This window comes from Anomalospiza imberbis, unplaced genomic scaffold (genome assembly GCF_031753505.1).
Source record: "Anomalospiza imberbis isolate Cuckoo-Finch-1a 21T00152 unplaced genomic scaffold, ASM3175350v1 scaffold_52, whole genome shotgun sequence".
NCBI lineage: Eukaryota > Metazoa > Chordata > Aves > Passeriformes > Viduidae > Anomalospiza > Anomalospiza imberbis.
Genome location: NW_027100130.1, coordinates 470029 through 485126, shown reverse-complemented (window position 1 = coordinate 485126; position 15098 = coordinate 470029). Strand labels below are relative to the sequence as shown.

Below are 15098 nucleotides of genomic sequence, written 5' to 3'. Positions count from 1 at the left end.
GGGTTTAGGGGGGGCTGGGCTGGGGTCTGGGTTGTGCCCCCAGCCCCACTTAATCCCCTAACCCCCCTCAGTGCGAGCTGTACCTCTGGGTGGATGTGGGGGTTCGTGGGGGGTTTATGGGGGGCTCAGGGGGTCCCAGGCCCCACATCTCCCCCCCTGAGCCCCCTCAGTGCGAGCTGTACCTCTGGGTGGATGTGGGGGGTTCGTGGGGGGTTCATGGGGGGCTCAGGGGATCCCAGGCTGTGCCCCCAGCCCCACTTACCTCCCTGAGCCCCCTCAGTGTGAGCTGTACCCTTGGCTGGGTGTGAGGGGTTTGTGGGGGGTTCATGGGGTCCCAGGCTGTGCCCCCAGCCCCACATCTCCCCCCCGACCCCCCTCAGTGCAAGCTGTACCACTGGGTGGATGTGGGGGGTTTGTGGGGGGTTCATGGGGGGGCTCAGGGGGTCCCAGGCCCCACATCTCCCCCCCTGAGCCCCCTCAGTGCGAGCTGTACCTCTGGGTGGATGTGGGGGGTTCGTGGGGGGTTCATGGGGGGCTCAGGGGATCCCAGGCTGTGCCCCCAGCCCCACTTACCTCCCTGAGCCCCCTCAGTGCGAGCTGTACCCTTGGCTGGGTGTGAGGGGTTTGTGGGGGGTTCATGGGGTCCCAGGCTGTGCCCCCAGCCCCACATCTCCCCCCCTGACCCCCCTCAGTGCAAGCTGTACCACTGGGTGGATGTGGGGGGTTCATGGGGGGCTCAGGGGGTCCCAGGCCCCACATCTCCCCGCCTGACCCCCCTCAGTGCGAGCTGTACCACTGGGTGGATGTGGGGGGTTCGTGGGGGGTTCATGGGGGGCTCAGGGGGTCCCAGGCCCCACATCTCCCCGCCTGACCCCCCTCAGTGCGAGCTGTACCACTGGGTGGACCTGCTGGACCGCTTCGACGCGCTGCTGGCCGAGGCGGGCCGGCCGGTGGAGGCCATGAGCTGGATGCTGGCCTGCGACCGGCCCGAGCGCCAGCCCCTCAAGGCCCTGCTGCTGGCCCTGCTCAACTTCACGGCCCTGCTCATCGAGTACAGCTTCTCCCGCCACCTCTACAGCTCCATCGAGGTGGGCACGCCCCCAGACCCGCCCTCTGTGTGTCCCCAGGCGTGTGACACGCTGACACACCTGTCCTGTCCCCGCAGCACCTGACCACGCTGCTGGCCTCCTCGGACATGCACGTGGTGCTGGCCGTGCTCAACCTGCTCTACGTGTTCAGCAAACGCTCCAACTACATCACCCGCCTGGGCTCCGAGCGCCGCGGGCCCCTGCTGGCCCGCCTGCAGCACCTGGCCGAGGTGGGCGGGGTTTTTTTGGGGGGGTTCTGGGGAGTTTGGGGGCTCAGCAGAGCGGGACTGAGCTGGGCTGGTCTCCCTGCAGAGCTGGGGTGGAAAGGAGAACGGATTCGGGCTGGCTGAGTGCTGTCGGGACTTGCACATGATGGTGAGTAGCACCTGCAGGTCACCCTGAGCTGCTGTGGGTCACCTTGTCCTGTCCTGGGTGTCACCAGAGCTCACCTGTGTCACCTGTGTCACCTGTGTCCTGTCCTGGGCATCTCTAGAACTTACCTGTGCCACCTTGTCCTGTCCTGGGTGTCCCCAGAACTCACCTGTGCCACCTTGTCCTGTCCTGGGTGTCCCCAGAACTCACCTGTGTCACCTTGTCCTGTCATGGGTGTCCCCAGAACTCACCTGTGTCAGTTTGTCCTGTCCTGGGTGTCCCCAGAACTCACCTGTGTCAGTTTGTCCTGTCCTGGGTGTCCCCAGAACTCACCAGTGTCAGTTTGTCCTGTTCTGGGTGTCCCCAGAACTCACCAGTGTCAGTTTGTCCTGTCCTGGGTGTCCCCAGAACTCACCTGTGTCAGTTTGTCTTGTCGTGGGTGTCCCCAGAACTCACCTGTGTCAGTTTGTCCTGTCCTGGGTGTCCCCAGAACTCACCTGTGTCAGTTTGTTCTGTCCTGGGTGTCCCCAGAACTCACCAGTGTCAGTTTGTCCTGTCCTGGGTGTCCCCAGAACTCACCTGTGTCAGTTTGTCCTGTCATGGGTGTCCCCAGAACTCACCTGTGTCAGTTTGTCCTGTCGTGGGTGTCCCCAGAACTCAGCTGTGTCAGTTTGTCCTGTCGTGGGTGTCCCCAGAACTCACCTGTGTCAGTTTGTCCTGTCCTGGGTGTCCCCAGAACTCACCTGTGTCAGTTTGTCCTGTCGTGGGGGTCCCCAGAACTCACCTGTGTCAGTTTGTCCTGTCGTGGGGGTCCCCAGAACTCACCTGTGTCACCTTGTCCTGTCATGGGTGTCCCCAGAACTCACCTGTGTCAGTTTGTCCTGTCACGGGTGTTCCCAGAACTCACCTGTGTCAGTTTGTCCTGTCATGGGGGTCCCCAGAACTCACCTGTGTCCTCCTGTCCTGTGCTGGGGCACACACATCACCTTGTGTGCCTTTGTCACATCCTGAGGCCCCTTGATCCCATCCGGGGCTCCCCAGCGCTGGCTGGTGTCCCCTCAGGGTGTCCCCAGCGCTGTCTTATCCGATCTCCGTGTCACCTCCCGTGTGCCCCAGCACTGCTTTGTCCCCCCTGTTGCATCTGGGGTCCCCCCACCCCTTTCCCTGTGTCCCCCAGCCTGGCCCTGTCACCCCAGGGCAGGGGACCCTGCTGTGCTCCCCTTACCCCCCCCATGTCCCCTCCCCAGAAATACCCCCCCAGCGCCACCACCCTGCACTTCGAGTTCTACGCCGAGCCGGGCGTCGAGGTGAAGGTGGACAAGAGGGTGAGCGACACTGGGGACACTGGGGACATTTGGGGTCACGAGGAGGCCCCCAAAGCACCGGGGCCACCCCTTGACCTCCTGTGACCCCTGCAGGCCACCAGCACCACCTTGCACTACATCCACATCGAGCAGCTGGACAAGGTGAGCGTGGGGGGGCACCTTGATTTGGGGGGGGGGCTCTGCTTGGGTCGGGGCTCCCCCATGCCCTGCCCTTTTGTTCCCTGCCCCCCCATTTTGTCTTCTGCTCCCCCATTTTGTTTCTGCACTCAATCTTGTTCTTCTGCACCCCAGTTTTGTCCCCTGCACCTCGGTTTTGTTCTCTGCCCCCCAATGTTGTCTGTCCACACCCCAGTTTTGTCCCCTGCCCCCCCTCCCCCCCCCCAGTTTTGTCTCCTGCACCCCAGTTTTGCTTCTGCCCCTCCCAATTTCTTTTTCCTTTTCTCCCCCAGATCTCAGAGAGCCCCTCGGAGATCATGGAGTCCCTGACCAAGATGTACAGCATCCCCAAAGACAAGCAGGTGCGTGGGGTGACATCGAGGGGATGGGGTGACATCCTCATGGGTTGTGGGTGACCCCCAGACCCTCCCTGACCCCCCCAAATCCTCTGTTCCCCCTCTTAGATGCTGCTGTTCACCCACATCCGCCTGGCCCACGGCTTCTCCAACCACAAGAAGCGGCTGCAGGCAGTGCAGGCGCGGCTCCACGCCATCTCCATCCTGGGTGGGCCTTCCTTAGGGCTTGTTTTAATTGGGGGGTGGGTTTGGGGGGGCTCAGGGGCTGCTTTGGGGGGGGTCCTGGGGCAGTTGGGGTGACCCCCCACTCTCCGCAGTGTACTCCAACGCGCTGCAGGAGTCGGCCAACAGCATCCTGTACAACGGGCTGATCGAGGAGCTGGTGGACGTGCTGCAGATCACCGACAAGCAGCTGATGGTGAGACCCCTGGGGCCGAGCCCTGTCCCCTCGTACATCCCTGTGTGTGTCCCCTCAGCCCTTCCTTCATCTGTCCCGTGTTCCCTCAGCTCTTCCTTCATCTGTCCTGTGTTCCCTCAGCCCTTCCTTCATCTGTCCCGTGTTCCCTCAGCTCTTCCTTCATCTGTCCTGTGTTCCCTCAGCCCTTCCTTCATCTGTCCTGTGTTCCTTCAGCTCTTCCTTCATCTGTCCTGTGTTTCCTCACCTGTTCCCTCAGCTCTTCATCTGTCCTGTGTTCCCTCAGCTCTTCCTTCATCTGTCCTGTGTTCCCTCAGCTCTTCCTTCATCTGTCCTGTGTTCCCTCAGCTCTTCCTTCATCTGTCCTGTGTTTCCTCACCTGTTCCCTCAGCTCTTCATCTGTCCTGTGTCCCCTCAGCCCTTCCTTCATCTGTCCTGTGTTCCCTCAGCTCTTCCTTCATCTGTCCTGTGTTTCCTCACCTGTTCCCTCAGCTCTTCATCTGTCCTGTGTTCCCTCAGCTCTTCCTTCATCTGTCCTGTGTTCCCTTAGCTCTTCCTTCATCTGTCCTGTGTTCCCTCAGCTGTTCCTTCATCTGTCCTGTGTTCCCTCAGCTCTTCCTTCATCTGTCCTGTGTTCCCTCACCTCTTCCTTCATCTGTCCTGTGTTCCCTCACCTCTTCCTTCATCTGTCCTGTGTTTCCTCACCTGTTCCCTCAGCTCTTCATCTGTCCTGTGTTTTCTCATCTGTCCCCTCAGCTGTTCCTTCATCTGTCCTGTGTTCCCTCACCTGTCCCCTCAGCTGTTCCTCCATCTGTCCCGTTATGTGCTCCTTCAGCTGTCCCCTTAGCTGTTCGTTTGTCTCTTCGTCTGTTCCCTTCACCTGTCCCCTCAGTTGTCCCCTTGTGTCTCCATCTGCCTCCTCGTGTGTCCCCTCAGCTGTCCCTTCGTGTGTTCCCTCACTCACGCTGCACGTGCTCCTCACCAAGGACGTGAACGTGGCTCACCTGTCCTGCAGCTGTGACTTCACTTGTACACGTGTCACTTCAATCGTCCCTCATCTCTCACCTAACCTCCTGTGCCTCTCCTGCACCTCTCCTGCTCCCGTCATTTCACGTGTCTTGCATCTGTCCCTTCGCCTCTGCCTTCCCCTGTCACATCACCTGTCCCCTTGTGTATCCCCTCACTGATGTCACGCTTCACACGCTGCTTATCAAGGACACGAGTGTCCCTCACCTGTCCCTCACCTGTCCCACACCTGTCACGTCACCTGTCCCCTTGTGTATCCCCTCACTGATGTCACGCTGCACCTGTTGCTCATCAAGGACATGAGCGTCCCTCCCCTGTCCCTCATGTGTCCCTCGCCTGTCCCTCCCAGGACATCAAGGCGGCCTCCCTGCGGACGCTGACGTCCATCGTGCACCTGGAGCGCACGCCGAAGCTCAGCAGCATCATCGACTGCACCGGCACCGCCTCCTACCACGGCTTCCTGCCCGTGCTGGTGCGCAACTGCATCCAGGCCATGATCGGTGCGTCCCGGGGGGCTGGGGGGTCACCTGGGGGGGTGCAACCCGCCCTAACCACACCTGTACACCCCCAGACCCTTCCATGGAGCCCTACCCCCACCAGTTCGCCACGGCGCTCTTCTCCTTCCTGTACCACCTGGCCAGCTACGACGCGGGCGGCGAAGCACTGGTGTCGTGCGGCATGATGGAGGCGCTGCTCAAGGTGAGCTCTTCTCACCTGTGGGTGGCTCTCAGGTGCCTCGGGGAGTGCCTCACCTGCTGTCTGTCCCCTCGCCAGGTGATCAAGTTCCTGGGGGACGAGCAGGACCAGATCACGTTCGTCACACGGGCGGTGCGGGTGGTGGATCTCATCACCAACCTGGACATGGCCGCCTTCCAGTCGCACAGCGGGCTGTCCATCTTCATCTACCGCCTCGAGGTGCTGCCCCCCTTCCCCCGCCCTGCTTTTGAGGTCCCCTGGGGTGGTTTGGGGTGCTGAGGCTCTGTTCCCCCCAGCACGAGGTGGACCTGTGCCGTCGCGAGTGTCCCTTCGTCATCAAGCCCAAAGTGCAGCGCCCGCCCGCTGCCACCCTGCCCGAGGGCGAGGACATGGAGACGGACATGGAGGGTGAGCAGAGGGCTGGGAGCAGCAGTGGGAACAGCAGTGTCCCCCCTGTGGTGTCACCTGTTCCCTCCGTGGTGTCACCTGTTCCCCCTGCAACGTCACCGTCCCCCTGCAGTGACCGACGTGGCCATGGAGAGCAGCCCCGGCCCCTCGGCCGAAGCCCGGCCGGACCCGGTGCCACCAGCCCCGCCCGCCGTGCCCAGCACCAGCGCTGCCACCCCTTCCCCACGTGGCGGTAGGTGCCTCCCGGGGCTGGGGACAACGGGGGCTTCGCTGGACCCCAATTCCTTCCCTTTAGGGACACCCCAATTGCTCTGATACAGACACCCAAATTTTCCGATGTGGACGGTCCCATTCCTTCCCTACGTGGATACCTAAATTCCTCCTGCACGGATATTTCTATTCCTTTCCTATGTGGACCCCTCAATTCTTCTTTTGTGGACATCACAATTCTGTTCCTATGTGGACACCCCAATTCTCTTTACATGGACACCCCAATCCCTTCCTTTTGTGGACCCCCCAATTCCATCCCTATATGGACACCCCAGTTCCTTCCCCATGTTAACACCCCAATTCCCCCGCCATGAAGACCCCAAATCCTTTTCCACATCTGCTTTGCTCCATGGGGACACCCCAATTTCCTCATGTGCCCCCCAATCCTCTCCCTGTCTCCCCCCAGGAGTGCAGTGCATCCCCCAGCGCGCCGCTTTGCTCAAATCCATGCTGAACTTCCTCAAAAAAGCCATCCAAGACCCCGCCTTCTCCGACGGCATCCGGCACGGTGGGTGGTCCCCGATGTCCCCAAACCCCCCCGGGGGGTGGCAGGGGTGGTGGCACTGACCACGCGTGTCCCCCGCAGTGATGGACGGCTCGCTGCCCACCTCGCTGAAGCACATCATCAGCAACGCCGAGTACTACGGCCCCTCGCTGTTCCTGCTGGGTGAGCCACGCCCCGGCCCCACCTGGGCAGCGCGGGGCGGGCACGGAGCGGGGACCCCGCCAGGTGCTCTACCTGCCCTCAGTGCCCCCCTCTCTCCTCCGCCGCAGCGACCGAGGTGGTGACGGTCTTCGTGTTCCAGGAGCCCTCGCTGCTGTCCTCGCTGCAGGACAACGGCCTCACCGACGTCATGCTGCACGCTCTGCTCATCAAGGACGTGAGTGGGGCTTACCTGTGCTGCACCTGTCACCTCTCCTGTCCTGCACCTGTCACCCTTCTCCTTGTGTATCCCTTCATCTGCCCTCTCGCTTGTCCTCTTGCGCGTCCTCTCACCGACGTCGTGCTGCACGCTCTGCTCATCTAGGACGTGAGTGGGGCTTACCTGTGCTACGTGTCACCTGTGCTACACTTGTCACCTCACCTGTCCTGTACCTGTCACCTGTCTCCTTGTGTGTCCCTTCATCTGCTCCCTCACCTCACGCTGCACGTGCTGCTCATGGAGGCCATGAGTGAGGTCCCTCACCTGTCCAGCACCTGTCCTCACCTCTGTCACCTCATTTGTCCCCTCGCTGTGCCATCAGCTGTCTCTGTGCTGTTCCACGTCATGCACCCGCCCACACCCACCCTGCACCTGTTGCTTGTTCGTTCCATTTCCTGTTCGTGCACCTGTTCCCTTTCTTGTCCCTGTACTTGTCCCCTTACCTGTCCCTCACCTGTTCCCTCATTTCTGTCCTTGTGTTTCCCAGCACCTGTCCTCTTGTGTGTCCCCTCACCTGTCTTCGCATCTGTTTCATTTCCTGCCCTGCACCTGTTCCACCACCCGTTCCCACATCTGCCCTTCACTTGTCCTTACACCTGCTTTGCACCTGTCCCCTTTCCTCTCTTACACCTGCTCCAGGTCTGCCTCTCACCTGTCTGCTCACCTGAGCATCGCCTGTCCCCACACTTGTCCTGTGCCTGCCCCCTGTCCTAGTGCCACACCTGTCCCAGCTCCACCCCAGCCCTGCCTCCCTGCCTGCTGCTCCCCTGCCCGTGCTGGAGCCACACCTGCCCAGTGTCTGCCCCACACCTGCCCCACACCTGCCAGTGTCTGCCCCAGCTTTGCCCCACACCTGCCAGTGTCTGCCCCAGCTTTGCCCCACACCTGCCCAGTGTCTGCCCCAGCTTTGCCCCACACCTGCCCAGTGTCTGCCCCACCACCTGCCCCACACCTGCCAGTGTCTGCCCCAGCTTTGCCCCACACCTGCCCAGTGTCTGCCCCAGCTTTGCCCCACACCTGCCCAGTGTCTGCCCCACCACCTGCCCCACACCGGGTGTGCCCCGAGCTCAGCCCCTGCCCCGCCCCAGGTGTGCCCCCAGCCCCTGCCTCGCCCCAGGTGTGCCCCCAGCCCCTGCCCCACACCAGGTGTGCCCCCAGCCCCTGCCTCGCCCCAGGTGTGCCCCCAGCCCCTGCCCCACACCAGGTGTGCCCCCAGCCCCTGCCCCACACCAGGTGTGCCCCCAGCTCCTGCCCCACCCCAGGTGTGCCCCCAGCCCCTGCCCCGCCCCAGGTGTGCCCCCAGCCCCTGACCTGCCCCAGGTGTGCCCCCAGCCCCTGCCCCACACCAGGTGTGCCCCCAGCTCCTGACCTGCCCTGTGTGTGCCCCACAGCTGCCCCAGGTGTGGTGCAGCCCCTCACCTGCCCTGTGCATGCCCCAGGTGTGCCCCCAGCCCCTTGACCTGCCCTGTGTGTGCCCCACACCTGCCCCAGGTGTGCCATAACCCCTCACCTGCCCTCACCTGTCCTCACCTGCGCAGGTGCCGGCGACGCGGGAGGTGCTGGGCTCGCTGCCCAACGTGTTCAGCGCGCTGTGCCTGAACGCGCGGGGGCTGCAGAGCTTCGTGCAGTGCCAGCCCTTCGAGCGCCTCTTCAAGGTGCTGCTGTCCCCCGACTACCTGCCCGCCATGCGGCGCCGCCGCAGCTCCGACCCCCTCGGTGAGCGGGGCGCACCGGGGGGACTGGGGGCACTGGGGGCATGGGGATACCGGGGATGCTGGGACACACGAGGTGCTGCTGTCCCCTGACTACGTGCCCGCCACGCGCTGGCGCCGCGGCTCTGATCCCCCCTCAGTGAGTGGGGGGTACTGGGAATGCTGGGGATACTGGGAGACTGAGGACACTGGGGATGCTAGGGATACTGGGGACACTGGGGACCCCACCAGCCTTTTGGCAAAATATCATCTTGACATATAAATTGTTTTCTTGTTTTTTGGAGGCGCTTGTATTTACTTTGGGCATCATCCCCTATTTATTTAACTCCCAGAACCACCTCTGCCCCCCTCAAAACTCGCTCTGCCCCCCCAAAACACTCTCTGTCCCCCCAGGTGACACAGCCTCCAACCTGGGCAGCGCCGTGGACGAACTCATGCGGCACCAGCCCACGCTCAAGACCGACGCCACCACCGCCATCATCAAGGTGACAACCTGGGGACACTTGTGGGGCTTCAGGACCCCCCAAAATCTGGCCAGCCCCCCACTAAATGCCAGCCCCTCCGCAGCTGCTGGAGGAGATCTGCAGCCTGGGCCGGGACCCCAAGTACATCTGCCAGAAGCCGTCGATGCAGAAGGCGGACGGGACGGCGGCCGCGCCGCCCCCGCGCTCGCCCCATGCCGCCGAGGAGGCCTCGAGCGAGGATGAGGAGGAGGAGGAGGTGCAGGCCATGCAGAGCTTCGGGGCTGCCCAGCAGAGCGAGGCAGAGCCCAGCCAGACGTGAGCAGGACAGGGCGGGCTGGGGGGGTCTGGGAGGTCACCACGGTGTCCCCGGGAGTCTGTGCTCAGTGCTGGTTTGTGGATGGTCTGGGGTGGAGAGGATCCTGGGGGAGCTGGGGAAGGGTCTGGAGGATCCTGGGGGAGCTGGGGAAGGGGTTCAGCTTGGAGGAAAGGGATCAGAGGAGGAAATTTAGGCTGGGAATCGGCAAAAACTTCCCAGAACGGGTCTGGCAGGGAGGCGTTGAAGCCAAGGCTGGATGTGGTGCTTGATGGTGATGAGGTGTTCTCAGAGGTCTCTCCCAGCTTCGTTTATTTGATTTTGTGTTCTGGGGAGGATCACGCTCCCCTCACCATCCCCTCTGTGCTTGCAGCGTGGTGGGCACGGAGGAGCGCATCCCCATCCCGCTCATGGACTACATCCTCAACGTGGTGAGGCCCAGCACCGTCCCTGGGGGTCCCCCCTGGTCCTGACCTGCCCCTGAGGGGGTTCAGAGCTCCCCTGACCCCCTTTTGTCACAGATGAAGTTCGTGGAGTCCATCCTGAGCAACAACACCACGGACGATCACTGCCAGGAGTTCGTGGCCCAGCGGGGGCTGCGGCCGCTCGTCACCATCCTGGGGCTGCCCAACCTGCCCGTGGACTTCCCCACCTCTGCAGCCTGCCAGGCCGTGGCTGGGGTCTGCAAATCCATCCTGGTACGGCTGGGGGGCTGCAAATCCATCCTGGGGGGCTGCAAATCCATCCTGGGGGGCTGCAAATCCATCCTGGAGGGCTGCAAATCCGTCCTGGCATTGGAGAGGGGATGCTATAATCCATCCGGGGGGGGCTGCAAATTCATCTTGGGGGGCTGCAAATCTATCCTGGTATGGGCTGGGAGCACTGAAAACCCACCCAGGGGGTCTCAGGGGTCTGCAAATCCATCGTGGGGGTCTGCAAATCCATCCTGGTATAGCCCTGGGGGGCTGCAAATCCATTCTGGTATGGACCCTGATGATGCTCTCTCTGTCCCCCCTTTGTCCTCAGTCGCTGTCCCATGAGCCCAAGGTGTTCCAGGAGGGTTCAGTGACCCCTAGGAGGGTTCAGTGACCCCCTCAATGACCTCAGTGTCCCCTCTGTGTGTCCCCAGTTGCTGTCCCATGATCCCAAGGAGTTCCAGGAGGGTTCAGTGACCCCCTCAATGACCCCAGTGTCCCCTCTGTGTGTCCCCAGTCGCTGTCCCATGAGCCCAAGGTGTTCCAGGAGGGTTCAGTGACCCCTAGGAGGGTTCAGTGACCCCCTCAATGACCTCAGTGTCCCCTCTGCGTGTCCCCAATCGCTGTCCCATGATCCCAAGGAGTTCCAGGGGGGTTCAGTGACCTCAGTGTCCCCTCTGCGTGTCCCCAATCGCTGTCCCATGAGCCCAAGGTGTTCCAGGAGGGTTCAGTGACCCCCTCAATGACCCCAGTGTCCCCTCTGCGTGTCCCCAGTTGCTGTCCCATGAGCCCAAGGTGTTCCAGGAGGGTTCAGTGACCCCTAGGAGGGTTCAGTGACCCCAGTGTCCCCTCTGCGTGTCCCCAGTCGCTGTCCCATGAGCCCAAGGTGTTCCAGGAGGGTTCAGTGACCCCTCAGTGACCCTAATATCCCATCTTTGTCCCCCTAGACTCTCTCCCACGAGCCCAAGGTGCTGCAGGAGGGGCTGGTGCAGCTGGAGGCCGTGCTGTCGGCGCTGGAGCCGCTGCACCGGCCCATCGAGGCCCCGGGGGGCTCGGTGCTGCTGCGGGAGCTGGCCGGGGCCGGGGCCGTGCCCGACGCCACGCTCTCAGCCCAGGCCACCCCCCTGCTGCACGCACTGACCGCCGCTCACGCCTTCATCATGATGTTCGTGCACACCTGCAGGGTGGGGACAGGTAACAGGGGAGGGGCTTGGGGGGGTTGGGGTGGGGTTTGAGGAGATTTGAGTGGGGTTTGGGGGGGGTTGAGTGGGGTTTGGGGGATTTGAGTGGGGTTTGAGCAGGGTTTGGGGGGGTTTGAGTGGGGTTTGAGGAGATTTGAGTGGGGTTTGGTGGAGTTTGAGTGGGGTTTGAGGAGATTTGAGTGGGGTTTGGGAGGTTTGAGTGGGATTTGAGTGGGGTTTGGGGGGTTTGAGTGGGGTTTTGAGGAGATTTGGGTGGGGTTTGGTGGGGTTTGAGGAGATTTGAGTGGGGTTTGGGGGGTTTGAGTGGGGTTTGAGGAGATTTGAGTGAGGTTTGGTGGAGTTTGAGTGGGTTTGAGGAGATTTGAGTGGGGTTTGGGGGGTTTGAGTGGGATTTGAGGAGATTTGAGTGGGGTTTGGTGGGGTTTGAGTGGGGTTTGAGGAGGTTTGAGTGGGGTTTGAGTGGGGTTTGAGGAGATTTGAGTGGGGTTTGGGGGGTTTGAGTGGGATTTGAGTGGGGTTTGGGGGGTTTGAGTGGGGTTTGAGGAGATTTGGGTGGGGTTTGGTGGGGTTTGAGGAGATTTGAGTGGAGTTTGGGGGGTTTGAGTGGGGTTTGAGGAGATTTGAGTGAGGTTTGGTGGAGTTTGAGTGGGGTTTGAGGAGATTTGAGTGGGGTTTGGGGGGTTTGAGTGGGATTTGAGGAGATTTGAGGGGGGTTTGGGGGGGTTGGGGTGGGGGTTTGAGGAGATTTGGGGTTTGGGGGGGTTTGAGGAGATTTGAGTGGGTTTGGGGGGTTTGAGCAGGGTTTGGGGGGGGGTTGGGGGGTTTGAGTGGGGTTTGAGCGGGGTTTGGTGGGGTTTGGCAGGGGTTTGAGTGGGGTTTGGGGGATTTGAGTGGGGTTTGGGGGGTTTGAGGAGATTTGAGTGGGGTTTGGGGGGTTTGAGTGGGGTTTTGAGCAGGGTTTGGGGGGGTTTGGGGGGTTTGAGTGGGGTTTGAGCAGGGTTTGGGGGGGTTTGGGGGGTTTGAGTGGGGTTTGGGGGTTTGAGTGGGGTTTGAGGAGGTTTGAGTGGGGTTTGAGCGGGTTTTGGGGGGGTTTGGCAGGGGTTTGAGGGGGTTGAATGAGGTTTGGGGGGTTTGAAAGGGGTTTTGGGAGGGGTTTGGGGTCTCAGGGGGTTTTGGGGGTCCTGCTGTTCCCCCCAGAGCGAGATCAGGGCCATCTCAGTGAACAGTGGGGGTCCCAGCTGGGGCTGAGCGTGCTGGGCAAGCTGAGCCAGCTCTACTGCTCCCTGGTGTGGGAGAGCACCGTGCTGCTGTCCCTCTGCACCCCCAACAGGTACTGGGGACACTGGAGGCACTGGGAGGGCACTGGTGAGGGTTTGGGGGGCACTGGGAGGGCACTGGAGGCACTGGGAGGGCACTGGTGAGGGTTTGGGGGGCACTGGGAGGGCACTGGAGGCACTGGGAGGGCACTGGTGAGGGTTTGGGGGGCCCTGGGAGGGCACTGGTGAGGGTTTGGGGGGCACTGGGAGGGCACTGGAGGCACTGGGAGGGCACTGGTGAGGGTTTGGGGGGCCCTGGGAGGGCACTGGTGAGGGTTTGGGGGGCACTGGGGGGACACCAGGCTGAGCCGGCTGTGCTGCTCCCTGTGCCTGTACCCCCCTAACAGGTTACTGGGGGGCACTGGGAGGCACTGGGGGGGCTCTGCGGTACCTGGGAGGTGCCCCAGCCCCGTGACCCCCCCTGTGCCCCCCCAGCCTCCCCCCAGGCTGTGAGTTTGGCCAGGCTGACATGCAGAAACTCGTGCCCAAGGAGGAGAAAACGGCCCCCAGCCCCCCCCAGGGCGGCCGCAGGGCAGGTGGGGCTGGGGGAGGCCTGGGGGGCATTTTTGTGGGGGTGTTTGGGAGGGATTGATAGGGGTTTTGGGGGGGGGGGGTTGGGGCTTTATGTGGATTTTGGGGGTATTTATGGGGATTTTGGGGGGGGTTGGGGAGGGTTTGGGGGGATTTATGGGGGTTTTGGGGAGGCTTTATTGGGGGTTGGAGGGGCTTTATGTGGATTTTGGGTGGATTTATGGAAGTTGGGGGGGTTGGGGAGTGTCTCTGGGGCAGGCTGGATTTGGGGGAGTCTTGGAAAGGTTTTTTGGGGGGGTCTCTGTGGGGCAGGTCAGTTTTGGGGGGGCTCTCTGTAGGAAAGGTCACTTTTTGGGGGGGGTCTCTGTAGGAAAGATGGTTTTTGGGGGTCTCTGTGGATCTCTCACCCCCCTCCCCCACAGAGGGCGAGGCGGAGGGCCCGGGCCCCGTGGGGGGGGTGGGCAGTGACCCCCCCCCAGCCCAGGGGCTGCTGGAGGGGATGGGGCTGGAGGGGGAGCCCCTGGCCCCCATGGAGACGGACGAGCCCAGCGCCAGCGACCCCAAAGCCAAGGCCAAGATCACCCCAGCCATGGCCGCCCGCATCAAACAGATCAAACCCCTGCTCTCCGGTGAGGGGGGGCCCAAAAACGGGGAGGGGGCCTCAACACCGGGGTGGGGGGCTCCAGGAATCAGTCAGGGGGCTCCAGAAATGGCCTAAAATGGGAGACCCCAAAATTGTGTTAGGGGGCCTCTAAAACAGCTCGGGGGGAATCCCAGGGGTCTCACCTGTGTCCTCCCCCCAGGTCTCACTCCTGTGTCCCCTCAGGGTCTCACCCTGAGCTCTCCCCTGTCCCCCGTGTCCCCTCGAGGGTCTCACCCTGAGCTCTGACGTGTCCCCTCTGTCCTCTGTGTCCCCTCGAGGGTCTCACCCCATGTTCCCTGTGTCCCCTCGAGGGTCTCACCCCTGAGCTCTCCCCTGTCCCCCGTGTCCCCTCGAGGGTCTCACCCTGAGCTCTCCCGTGTCCCCTCTGTCCCCTGTGTCCCTCAGGGTCTCACCCTGAGCTCTCCCGTGTCCCCTCTGTCCTCTGTGTCCCCTCAGGGTCTCACCCCATGTTCCCCGTGTCCCCTCGAGGGTCTCACCCCTGAGCTCTCCCCTGTCCCCTGTGTCCCCTCGAGGGTCTCACCCCTGAGCTCTCCCGTGTCCCTCTGTCCCCTGTGTCCCCTCAGGATCTCACCCCATGTTCCCCGTGTCCCCTCGAGGGTCTCACCCCTGAGCTCTGACGTGTCCCCCCTGTCCCCTGTGTCCCCTCAGGGTCTCACCCTGAGCTCTCCCGTGTCCCCCTGTCCCCTGTGTCCCCCTCAGGGTCTCACCCCTGAGCTCTGACATGTCCCCTCTGTTCCCGTGTCCCCCTCGAGGGTCTCACCCCATGTTCCCCCCTGTCTCCTCTGTCCCTCTGTCCCCACCCGGGGTCTCACTGTCCCCCGTGTCCCCGCAGCCTCGTCGCGGCTGGGCCGGGCGCTGGCCGAGCTCTTTGGGCTGCTGGTCAAGCTGTGCGTGGGCTCCCCGGTGCGGCAGCGCCGCAGCCACCACGCGGCCGCCGCCGCCCCCGCGCCCACCGCGGCCGCCCGCGCCACGGCCTCGGCGCTGACCCGCCTGCTGACCAAGGGGCTGAGCTGGCAACCGCCCCCCTACACCCCAACGCCACGGTTCCGGTCAGTGACCACGGGGACAGCGGGGATGGCAACGATGGAACGGGATGGGATTGGGATTGGGATTGGGATTGGGATTAGGGATGGGATGGGATGGGGAAGGACACGGCCTCGGCGCTG

General features: G+C 62.8%; 2 protein-coding genes across 2 annotated transcripts in view; both read left to right on the top strand.

Annotated features, from left to right (window-relative positions):
- The window catches only part of HUWE1 (HECT, UBA and WWE domain containing E3 ubiquitin protein ligase 1), a 63739-nt gene that overhangs the window by 3888 nt on the left and 44753 nt on the right, over positions 1-15098 (top strand). The window contains 26 exon segments of the mRNA XM_068178683.1: positions 882-1088; positions 1166-1318; positions 1401-1463; positions 2708-2785; positions 2879-2926; positions 3235-3303; positions 3406-3505; positions 3615-3715; positions 5088-5238; positions 5310-5437; positions 5513-5653; positions 5731-5842; positions 5955-6074; positions 6519-6620; positions 6699-6779; positions 6887-6993; positions 8574-8751; positions 9141-9232; positions 9315-9526; positions 9898-9955; positions 10046-10222; positions 11167-11413; positions 12619-12751; positions 13173-13273; positions 13691-13897; positions 14765-14981. Of these exon segments, the coding sequence (XP_068034784.1) occupies positions 882-1088; positions 1166-1318; positions 1401-1463; positions 2708-2785; positions 2879-2926; positions 3235-3303; positions 3406-3505; positions 3615-3715; positions 5088-5238; positions 5310-5437; positions 5513-5653; positions 5731-5842; positions 5955-6074; positions 6519-6620; positions 6699-6779; positions 6887-6993; positions 8574-8751; positions 9141-9232; positions 9315-9526; positions 9898-9955; positions 10046-10222; positions 11167-11413; positions 12619-12751; positions 13173-13273; positions 13691-13897; positions 14765-14981 (3383 nt within the window).
- On the top strand, positions 3728-5079 carry LOC137467064 (selenoprotein V-like; the record flags this gene model as incomplete). Its single annotated transcript, XM_068178619.1, has 2 exons — positions 3728-3787; positions 4325-5079. Coding segments are annotated over 2 exons (441 nt in total), but the record flags the coding sequence as incomplete, so codon positions are not given.